The following is a 12,064-nucleotide window of genomic DNA, read 5'->3' as shown; positions in this document are numbered from 1 at the left end:
GTGTTTGACGTCTATCTAAACGCGGTGACATCATTTAAAGTACCGCCCAGTCAGCTGTGCCGTTAAGTGTCCCTAGCTTAGCCAGCCGACAGAAAAATAAAACACAAGCTATTTTTGGTTTTACATTATGGATAAGAGCGCCACGCGATACAATGTACAGCTATATATTTATGATTTATCGCGAGGAATGGCCCGCAGCCTCAGTCCTATCATGTTAGGTAAGTACAGGTGGAAAAAATCCGATGCAGTCTGGCCTTGGGGACAAATAAGTGATAATAACAAATACCGGGTGGAGATGCCTTCTCTGGCTTACATTGTAAAGCCGCTTGTATACAGTTGTTACAGTGTAGTACACTGATCTATGACGGTATTCAAGGCCTAGTTGTTTTTATTTATTTATTTTGCAAATAAACTATAAAGCGAAAGTGATTTATGTTCCTACATAATTGAGCAGCTCAAAGATCGTTATTGGGGGTTGATCTCAAATTGTACATTAGATCATCTTCTACCTCCTCCCTTCTTCTCACTACTTGTTCCCTTCTTGTTACAGGAAAGCAGCTGGATGGTATCTGGTATGAATCTTTTTTTCTGCTATTTTGACAGATGGCTTGCCTGTGACCTAAAAGTCAGACCTCCTGAGTCATGAAAACATTGTTTCTTCTGTTACTGTATGTGTGGATCCAGCAGGTGTAGGCCCCTGACCCATTTCTGGTCCCAGAGCAGATAACACAGGCATTAAATATCACCTTTAAAGGAGCACTATGTAGTTTTGGAGATGAAATTCAAACTCAGATACTAATCAGGTAATAATACAAACTCTGAAATATTTATCTTTTTTCCATAACTGAATAAACAAGCTGTTGTCAGAGGAAAATAAGGTCCCCAGAACACTGTTTGAAGCTAGAAAGGTGGCAGGGTCCGCCACATATAAACAAAGTGAAACAGTATGAAACTGTGTTGTCCTTTGTTTATTCAGTTTATTCAGTCAGGTTAACAAAGAGAGTTTGTTTATCCAGTTTGTTTCGGCACTTTAAAAAAATCAGTCAATGAAGATCTTTCCACTCTCCACTGATCTAAAAACTTCCTAAAAACTACAAAGAACACCTGTGAAACATAGGAAACTACCAAAAACAGCTGCTAACAGTATCTAATTGTGTCTAGATTTTGCTGTTCAGTGATGCTTTAATTTGTTTTGTTTTAAAGTGATTTCAGAAACAGAAAATCGTAAAATTTAGTATAATTAGACAAAAGGACTTGTAGGATAGTGGATACTCCAAGAAAAGTAAATAGCAACACTCTGCCTTAAAATAAAACATCCCACACAATGAATTGTATCAGAGCCATAGAATTGTCAGTTTAAAAGCATTTAATATATAATGACTGTAATAATTGAGTTGTATGGTTTGCTAACTGCTTTGTGACTTGTTATTTGGCAGAGGCACTGAGTTCCATTTTGAAATAAATCTGAGAAACAGTGAGTTGTTCTGACCGGAATTTACCCCCGTGATCATTTTGTGCTTTTCTTCCCCCTCCAGGCACACAGCTATAGTGGCATACGGTGATGAGTTCTTCTTCGGAGGGGAGGGGATCTCCAGCTGTTCACCGGTAAGTCTGTAACAAGCGGACCGACTTTCACGAGTCTCATCAAACAAGCTCATGAAGGAAATGCCTGCAAACCGAGAGTTAGCGCAGAGGGGCCTTTAAATACCTGAACACTTCTCTTGGTTTGAGATTATGTGTTCCAGCTGTCAGTGCACTGTACTGCCTCAGCTGAATCTCTAAAAATTCAAATGGGTTTGTGTGTTTATGAAAGCCTCATTGAAGTGTTGTCATGTGCGAGACATGATGTCAGGTTTCTAGTTCATTCCTTTGAGATGTTGCCAGTTACCAAGGCCTCTCAGCATATGACAGAGTTAGTGATTCACATGCCCTGACATGCTCTCAGGTTAAAAATAAGTTTTGAAAGACCAAAACTTACCATGTGTCTGTCACCACTTTTTGACTCCCCTCCTTGTCTATGTTACAAACATACTGTATATCATAAAGCAAAGCTAAGTAATTTGCTGGGTATTGACATTTTTATCAAATGCTAAACAAGAGTAAATAGTGCTTTTTGTATACAATTTGCAGCCATGGTTTAAAGGTGCAATATCTATGAATTTTATATGAAAACATTAAAAAATTAATGAAAAATCAGCAACTGTAGAAGAAATAATAGTTTTGACGTTATGAGATATGTATTGTGGTCTAGAAATGTCTGCTGAAGTTAGGATGCTAACCAGCTAGCCTTCCATCCTGGTCCAAAGCTCCTGTGCTAGTGGTGTAAAAATCAGTTTGTACCGCTAGCTGCATGGCTAACTGAGCTAACTAGCTATCCGCAGCCACAGTAAGCAGTTACTCTGCTGATATACTGCATCATATTTGTTTTGCCCATTGCTTTGACAGGTGGCCAATTCTTACATAATGCCCCTTTAATAAGCATATGGTGCTTTGGTGAGTAGTTCTAGCAGCAGTATGGTGCGGATGCAGTCAGAGTTGACTTGAAATACTGTAAACTTCAGCTCCCATGTTCATGATAATGAATGAACTTGTTACACAGTGCAACAATGGCCATTGTTGTATTCAAGTGTTCCTTGTACAACAATCGGGCTCTGTGGCACAGTGGTGTAACATATATATGGAATAAATGCATGGTTGGTTTTGGTCTTTTGAAGAAAAATAGATAAAATCTAAAGATGTATTGGCCTTTAACAATCAGTGCTAAGTAAATTAGAACAGGCAGCAATAAAATGTAAGAAAACTGCTAAATTAACCTTTGACATTCATTTCTTTCTACATTATATTGCAAAACAGCAGCTCTACAAAGCCATCGCTCTGACATTCAGATGGACTGATAAAACCTGCTGTTTGATGTTTGAGATAGCTGAACATGTTTGAGCTGCCAAACGCCATTCCAACTGTGCTGCAAGTTTGCCCGATCACAGGGTGCGTTGAGATTAAAATGATCCAAATCAGCTCATCGTCAGACATATGAATTTTGTGTGCAACACAGCTCCTTCTCAGCTCTTCAGAGACAGTAATTGTAGAAATTAAACATCACTGATTAGCTTATGCTCTTCAATAGCTCACATATAATAGCTGTTTTTTTCTTGGTCTGCTGTGTTTGTCAGGGTGGGACAATGCTCGGCCCTCCAGACACAGTGGTAGAGCTGGGAGAGACTGAAGTGTCCGAGGAGATCTTCATGGATTACCTCTCTTCCCTGGGAGAAAGCACATACAGGTCGAGTAGCTCTCATCAATTTCTTCTCCCTCATATAGGAAAAGTAGCAGTTGTTTATATACTAAATATGATGTCCTAAAACAGACACACATGGGTTAAAATCACTAATCTATCTAATCGTTAGGATTTTTTGTTGTTGTTACTGACATGTCACAATGCATAAAGGCTGTTATCTGATGCACTAACTCTTTCTTCCGTTCTTCCCTGGTTCAGAGGTGACAGGTATCGTCTGTTTGAGCACAACTGCAACACCTTCACCAACGAGGTGGCTCAATTCCTGACGGGCAGGTCCATCCCCTCCTACATCACCGACCTTCCATCTGAGGTCCTCTCAACGTGAGTGTGCCAAGCGGTGAACTGTTATGAAAAACTCACGCTGAGCTATTTGTAGCCATCACATGGAAGACACAAGTTCTGCCACAAAGTCAGCGTGACTTTGCTGCTTTTAAGAGAAAACAGTCACCAATTGTTGCTGCTGTTATAATGACAAGGCCTGCAATTTATACTGTAGCTGCCGAGATATGTGCCCAAACAGACAGGGCAGGATCCAGGAGTAGGCGTACTTGGCACATGCTAAGGGCCTTTTTGCCACCAGAGGGCCCGGACAGAGGAGAAAAGAACTGCCTACTTTAAATAATGTTTAACATACGTTATTAAAACATTTAACAAATCATTTTTAAACACACGCTATAATGTTAGATATACTTTTTTGTAAGTGCATAACTAACCAACTGTGTATGAAAACTGAAAAATATTAGTAGATAAGCTAAACTATATACCCAACTAAATTAATGAGTATAATAAAAATCATGTGGCCAAAAAAATACAATCTGCTTAGAGTAATCTGTCCAATTAATCCGGCCCTGGACACACCAATGCATGGGAGCATTGGTGAAGATGCATTGTGGGTAATGTAGGGTCTGGGTTTTGAAAAGCAGTCCACTGGTAGATAGCATTGCGCTCCTATAACTCTACTGCACTCATCAGAAGAACCAGAGATATATCCTTTTTTGTTCCACGCATTCTTATTCCTTTTCAAAACCGGGTGCCTACATTACCCACAATGCAACAGATACAGTATGTTCATATGCAGTAGGATAACAATAGGGTTTCAAAGTACAGTCCAGGCCTAAAGAAATGTGAAATCATTGTGTCACGATTCAGTTTACAATATCAAATCTCCTCCCTCTGCCTTCAGACCGTTCGGCCAGATTCTGCGGCCCATCCTGGACTCGATCCACATCGCCCCTCCAGGAGGTAACGTCATCAACGGGGGCAGGAGCGTCTAACCCGAGAGAGCAGCAGAGTCGCCGAGTGTTCGCAAAGGTCACTTCCATTGTAGTCAGTCAGTGAGAAGTCTCAATCTAATCGTCTTTCTTTGTTTTATTTCTGTAAATAAGTTACACACAAGCGCTGAAGCTGATGGTGTTTGTAAGCTATAACTGATTTCTGACCAGTTAATCCTGAAAATTCATAATTTAAATATCATTTCCTGCTTTAAATCTAGTTGGTTTATGAAAAACTATTTAGCTGACTTTGATGAATGTTGCCTTCTTAGAAATACATCTACGTAAAGTCAGATATCCAGTTAAAGGGGCACTATGAAGTTTTGGGGGAAAATAATTAATATATAATAATATTTAGATTTGGTGCACTGAAAATTAATTGATACTTTATACACCATAACATAGAAATATTTCACCACATTAAAGGGGCCCTGTGTAGTTCTGGTGAAGAAATTTAAACTCAGAATTTGAATATATTTACAATATTAATGGGGTAATAATACAAACTTTTATTTGCGAATATTTATTTTTTCTATAACTGAATAAATATGCTGTTCTCAGAGGAAAATAAGGTTCCCAGAACACTGTTTGAAGCTAGAAAGGTGGCAGGGTCCGCCACATATAAACAAAGTAAAACAGTATGAAACTGTGTTGTCCTTTAAGGTCAGTTTGTTTATTCAGTCATGAAATCAAGAGAGTTTATTTGTTATTGTTTATTTAGTTTGTGTAGGCATAAAACAATCAGTCAATGAAGCTCTTTCTCTGCTGATTAAAATGTCTACCCCAAAACTACACAGTGCACCTTTTAATATTACACTTTCTACCCCACAGCATTAATCCAAAAGCTGTAATTAAACCACATACAACATTTAAATACCTCTTGCACATTAGTGCATCCAGCTTATTTAGTACTTTTGTAGAAAATGCTCCTTTACTTTTAAGTTGGGTCCTTTACTTGTTTCCCCTTCTGGTATTACAGTTTTAATTTAATAACAATTTTAGTTCTTCACTTTAGTTATTTAATAGGGAATTAAGCTTGTTTGTTCATCGCATATCAGGTTTCGCACATGGTTTCTGCAGTGTGGCTGACTACAATGAAACTAATCTTAGTGTGCACTTTTGCATAGATGTGTTTAATATATTCAATTCAATGGATGCAGATTGATGGAAAATAAGATGGCTGAATCTTGGAGAGTCTTTTAATGTCAATCATATTTAAATTTTGCACTTTTATGATTTGTTTTACTTATTTTTTTTGTTACTTGTCAGCCTGTAGTTTAATTTCCCATCAGTGATCCTTTAATGCCTGTAATATTTGTCTGTTTCTGTTGAACTCCTCTGTGTTCGCCTCCTTAACTGAACCTTGTATTATCATTCCATTTGTGATACGACATACAGCAGGTGATTGATGCCACACTGAGTTTATAAGATTAGAGTTATATAAAAAGTGTATGTCTCTATAGCAGGACTGGGATCAGTTCATTATAAGTTCAGTTATTCCTATGTAAATGACAATTGACAATTGTTAACAGGAGGGTTGATTACAAAAGTGTGTGTCACGCAGGGCAAGAAGACGACACAAGAAACAGTTTCAAAGTGATGTAAAATCATTTTCCATACAATCCTTGTCGTTTTATAAAAGGTTTTTGACAACAAAAAACAATTTTCTTGGTCAGAAATATCCAAAAATGTAGGCTCTTATATAAAAGTGAACTGCGTCACAGCCCTGTTATATGACGTAAATTGTGCCTCTTGGCCTGTGTTACCAGCTCCACAGGGAGATCATCTTGTTATACAATGTTTTTGAAATTTCAGTTGCCATGTGGGATATTCTAAACAACTGCACATCCACACATTTTTTTAAACATAAAGTTGACCATATGCTGTACTGTCAACTTAATAACAACCTGCTTGAGTCCTTTAACAGCCACCAGAGAGTGTTTGATATACAATACACCTCTGTGCCTTCATTTCCCTCCGCTTGGCTACAGTCACACTGTTGGGAGTTGGCATGGTTATCGTATAGCACAGATGGTAACTTCCTGTGCAGTCCGCATTAAAAATCTGGTAGTTAGTTTACTGCATGAAGGTTGAGAGATCTTAAAAATAGTGAAATACACAAAAAGGCACCCTCAGCCCTTACAGCCTTTAATATAACGCATTACACCCTGCACTCTGCCAACAGAAAGAACAAATTGTTGTGTAACTTAATATCAGATGTAGATCACATGTTTTAGGGGTTACCTGATTAAGACAGTGTTACCCATACAAACCGTATTAAACCTCATGAGCCTGAACAGAATGAAGAAGAAGAAATAGCACAGAAAAATAAGAAATCACTAAATAAGGAACATTTAATCATAACCAGCATTAATAAATGGTACATTTATAGTTAATTAAACTTTGGTTAATAGTGGTTTGACTGTTAATTAACACTAAAATGCCTTTTAAACCATTTATCAAGCAGTTGATTATGTAATGTTGCCACTAATGTCTATAATACTTTACATAATGTTAAGTCCACAGAAAAATGTATAACGTAGCCCGTATGCAGGAAACTGTGCTTACAAACGAGTCGTCAGGACTCAGCGTAACCATGGTTGCACAAACACCAGTAGAGAAACACGGTGGGTGGTGCCTGCTCAGGCCTGTGAGTGCTGACCAATCTTTTCAGGGACAGAGAGACAAGAGACAGAGATAGATTGTGAATAGAGGTGCTGTAGCAATGGACAGTATGAGAAAAATAATGTGTTTTCTGAACATTAAAGCATGTAAACATTTTCTAGTAGACACCCAAAATAAGATAATGAACCTGAAAATGAGCATAATATGGAAACCTTTAATAAATGGTTTATAAAGCATTTCATTGTTTGTTAACAGTCAAATAACTATTAACCTAAGTGTAATTAACTATAAATGTACCATTTATTATTGAAAGTTATTATAAAGTGTTGCCACAATCTGAAAGACAGATTAAACCAGCACTGACTTTCAATGAGTTTTCCTGCAATAAATAAACCTCACACACATTTTACCTGACGAGCTGTCGCCATCACTCGGCTCTCGCCGCTTGATCATTTCTGCACAGAAATATTGGAAACATTTCAAAACTTTATTTTTCCAAGATTTGTAGATATTTGCTACTTTTAGATTAATTCCCCTATATGAGGCTGGGAAGCTCAGGTGAATCTGGGTTCTGATATTTTGCCTTCCGCTAACCAACTAACAACATGCTAACCAGACCGATGAAATGTATTACTGCACAAGTCACCCTTTGTTGCTCTAATATATGTTGCTGGCTGCTACCTGTACTGTGAAGATAGTTATGGATATTATTCCCTATTGAAATGATCTAATGGTAGATATGTTAATGCATTTTGTTTGTATTGTTTGTGTACTTGTTTTTTTTTTGTAATTCTACCTGCATATAAAGCCATTGACTGCAAATGTGAGAATGTCTGGTGTGATTTTATTACCTTTACAAATAGCTCCTGGTTATTGAAAGTTTTTTAAAGTGCAACTCTGTGCACAGGCATTTTGATTTTTGCAAATTGCACACATAATTGAAATGCAATGATAGCATAATTTGCACAAATACACACATTTGTGGAATTAAATTTGAAGGACTACAATATGTGCACATTGTTAAACTGACAAAAAATAAAAAAAAACATCCACAAAACCCCAGGGGGATGGGTGCTAGATACAAAAATAACATAACAAATTGCAATACAAGGAGTAGCGGCACACATGAATCACAGTTCTCTTTAATTTTATTAGCAACGTCCCGACCAGCTATAGGTCTTCCTGCATATACCCATAGGAAGGAAATGAGAAATTTAAATATAGTAAAATATCCAATTACATAATCATCTAATCACATTTATGTGATGTGTATTCTGTTATGAAGACAACACAAAATGGTACAAGTAGACATATATAATATATTTTACAAACATTGTTTTGAACAAACTTCTAGGTCACCAAAAGTACAAAATCTTGAAACTCTTAAATGAGATATTATATTTATTCTTTAAAGTCAGTTTGTTTTTTTATACCATGTGCACATAAAGTTCCTAGGGGGTAATAATCCTCTTATAATAGGGTATGAAGGACCTAATATCAGTCCTCATTTAAACCATCAGGGGGGTGAGGTGTTGATGGGTGAAGATTCAACAAATCTCCTGTTGCAAGAGCTTCTTTTTGTGTAGATAGTCTATCAACTTCTTCGGTGTTCAGGTGTCTCAAAGATCTAATATTGTTAGCCTGAAATAATCATGTCACCTATTCTAATATAAGCTTCCCCCTGTGCGCACTAGTATTGTTGCTGCAGTTCTTTGAGTGTCCACAAAGTGACAGTGTTGCTCTCTCTCCTGTTAGAGATGCACCTTTAGGACGGAGGTGGATTCAGATCAGAGGGTGGCAGTTTCAAAACTGACGACTAAAAATTACATTTTAACCAAATAACTCATCTTTATTGCTTCCGTATACCCATGTTCATAAAATGCTGTCAAAGCCCCAATGAGCAATGCACGTAAACTGCTAACTGCTCCATATGACCACTAGCCAGCAATAAATGAATGATGTTGTACTGAGCAATCCTCAGTTGTGTGTGTTTTGGAGGAAGTGAATGCTCAGCAACACTGGGTCCTCTCTGGGAATAGCAAAAGGGTAATGAGAGAGAAAAATGCATTGATATAAAAATGGAGAGTAATACTTTCATCTGGTTTTGGTAATGACAGAAATCAAATTAATAAGCCGAATGTGACTTTAAAACCATCTGCTGTTAATGTAGTCTAATAGAAAGCAGCACATCCCGTTGTACAAACAGATTATTCATCATTGTTCGGTCATTAAACATTCATGAAAAAATATATCAGATCTCATGCGTACCCTGCGATCATCTTGTCAACTAAAATCTGTGGTATCAATCAAGATGTCAAAGAAGGCATCAGTGTTCCAGATGGTGGATATCTCACTGTGCAGCAGAACTGTTGTGCAGACAGATGTGAAGCAGACTTGGTCCATGGCCTTCAGATCAGCACCCCTCCTACGAGGCAGTGGATAATAAATGCAGACAGACCTAGCCTGTCCTTGCACCCTGCGGCTGAGTAGCTGAATCAGCTCGGTTAGTAGCACAATTATGAGCGTCCATGTGACGTTTGACAAACGTTAACCTTCTCTCCAACTACAAGGGTACTGTCAGCCTGGCCAAAGTTGTTATCATGGCAGTACCTCTGTGACAAAACCCAGTGAGTCACATCGACCCCCCTGCTGTGGTGACGAATCCCTACATGACACATAGGGGTGACTTGGCTTCTCCGCCTATAGGCCCTATTTTAGCTCTGGCACTAAGTTCATTTTACTATTACTACTGATGTCAAAAACTTTGAATATTAGAAGCCCTGTGCTGTGCAGCTCGGCCATTTTGTCCTCAAAAGACAACATTTTTTGTGTGTTAAAATAAAATAAATAAGTTAGACTTATCGTATCGTTAGCGTACCACAGTCTATGTGATAGATGACATTATGCTATTGGCAAGATTAAATAATATAACAGTAGAATTTTGGCCACTTAAGGGCAGTGAAGCAACACATAAACACAACATTGCCATATTATAACCTGGTAAAGTTGATTTTATGATCATATTAGCAAAGAGGTGCAGCCGAATTGGTGAACATTAGCATTACAACTCAAAGTCTAATACTCTACTTTTAGCTCTGTTTTTGGTCTTCACCAACTCCTGAGGGAAATAGCCTATCTGGTTCTTTATTTGTTAAATGCTTGACCAAGTTCACCAGCTAGTCTGCTGTTTGGTGCAGTATTGGTAGGGTAGTTGGTTTAAAGAGACATTAGCATTACAATTTCAATTCCAAGTCAAATATTCACTCTCCCTTTAGCACTGTTTTTGGTCTCCACCAACTTCTGAGGAAAACAACAGGCTCTTAAGCTTCTTAATGCGCCACTAAGTTCACCAGCTAGTCGCTAACTGTGTCTGTTAGCGACTAGCTGTTAGCGACGTCGTCTGTGTGGTGCAGAGATGGTAGTGTAGTTGGTTTATCACAGCTTTTTCGTTGAAATTGCAAGCAGTTTAATGCTACTTTGAGCATGCAAAGATGCTAATAGTGACAAGGTTAACATGCTGATGTTTAACATGTTTAGCAGTTTGTAAACATGCAAACATTTTTTTTGCCAATTAGCACTAAATACACATATTACATATTGAGATGTAAAGTTAAGTAATCACCAAACAAGCCTAACATTGGCTGATTTAATTTACATTTTGAAAATCACAAAGTAGTGTTCATCTGTGAAGATTATCTTACTGAACAAACGTGTATCATAAACTTGTGTTCGCCACAGAGCTTATTTTGGGGATAATCCAATATCCAATTAAAAAATCCCTTATAAATTTCTGGCTAGCCCACCAAAATACGACATCTCTACACCAGTCTTTGCAAAGGTGGTGCTAAAGTCGGGGAATTCATCTTCTGGGCACCATGAATGTCGTTAATACATTTTCTTCCAATTTTTCCCGCAGCCTAAATGTTGATGGACTGCATGTTACAGTTGTCAAAATATAACTTAGGCTACTTAAATCAACCTTCTTACAAATTGGACCTTTAAAGAAGCTTTAAGTTGTCTTATATTGTATATGATAAAAATAGTAACCAGCCTGGGAAAATAGCGTGAGTCAGTGGTCGGGAGGTTAACCACACAAACTTAATGGATCGTGATATTGCAAATTAATGGGGAAATTGAAATCACAGCAGCTCCAGTTCCATCAAGAGGCCCTGGTTCCTGTTTCTCCATATGCTACATAACAGTGTCCTCATAGTGTCTCTCTCTCTCTCTCTCTCTCTGTGTGTGTGTGTGTGTGTGTGTGTGTGTGTGTGTGTGTGTGTGTGTGTGTGTGTGTGTGTGTGTGTGCGCGTGTGTGTGTGGATGTGAGAGAAGGTGAGAGACAGAGAAAAGAGGGATGCTTTTAACAGGTAAGTGTTTAAAAGCTGCGTTTTTGTGAGCTCTCCTGAAGGTTTTGCCGGGAGAAGTACATCCCCAACGGCTTAATGTTTCATTTAGCACTGATATGCATAATTAAGGGATTCGTGTACCATTTTTGAAGGTTACCCTGCCTGTTCCCAGCAAGGAATAATTAATGTTTGCACTGCACAGTAGCACAGTGTCAGGATCTTAGTTTTGGGATACTGAAAATCTACAATTTGTCACACTTTTGCTGTATCTGGTGTTTCTGCAGGAAGACATCCCCCTAATCTCATTTACGAATCTGCACGCTCGAAAAACACTATGCAGCGCAAAAGCTCCTAAATGGCAAAGCCTTGATCTTCAAATCTCTTTTGACGCTTAGGCAAACCAAACAAACTATCTCTATCTCAGCTGAACCAGAATAAAAAATCCAACGCTGAACCAGATTTTCTGTGCACTCTTCGCCAAGACAGTAGAATAGCTGCTGTAATAATCCGTTAAAATATGCATTGCT

The 12,064-nt window shown here is 38.1% G+C and overlaps 1 protein-coding gene across 1 annotated transcript; it reads left to right on the top strand.

Annotated features, from left to right (window-relative positions):
* The first annotated feature begins 41 nt into the window (after positions 1 to 41).
* On the top strand, positions 42 to 8,013 carry LOC311267298 (desumoylating isopeptidase 1-like). Its single transcript, XM_084370289.1, has 6 exons — positions 42 to 218; positions 551 to 572; positions 1,536 to 1,605; positions 3,171 to 3,280; positions 3,494 to 3,616; positions 4,479 to 8,013. The coding sequence occupies exons 1-6, from the start codon at positions 128 to 130 to the stop codon at positions 4,567 to 4,569; spliced, it is 507 nt and encodes a 168-aa protein (XP_084226415.1). The 5' UTR covers positions 42 to 127; the 3' UTR covers positions 4,570 to 8,013.
* Positions 8,014 to 12,064: the final 4,051 nt, after the last annotated feature.

Source organism: Pagrus pagrus (assembly GCF_965226575.1).
Source record: "Pagrus pagrus genome assembly, chromosome: 13".
Classification (NCBI taxonomy): Eukaryota; Metazoa; Chordata; class Actinopteri; order Spariformes; family Sparidae; genus Pagrus; species Pagrus pagrus.
Note: the sequence above shows the minus strand (reverse complement) of the source record. Positions and strands in the feature narration are given on the sequence as shown.

Coding starts and splice junctions, on each gene's coding strand:
- LOC311267298 (XM_084370289.1), top strand. CDS start 128: ATGGATAAGAGCGCCACGCGATACAATGTACAGCTATATATTTATGAT. Junction 1,606..3,170: donor GGATCTCCAGCTGTTCACCG/GTAAGTCTGTAA, acceptor TGTGTTTGTCAG/GGTGGGACAATGCTCGGCCC. Junction 3,617..4,478: donor CCATCTGAGGTCCTCTCAAC/GTGAGTGTGCCA, acceptor CTCTGCCTTCAG/ACCGTTCGGCCAGATTCTGC.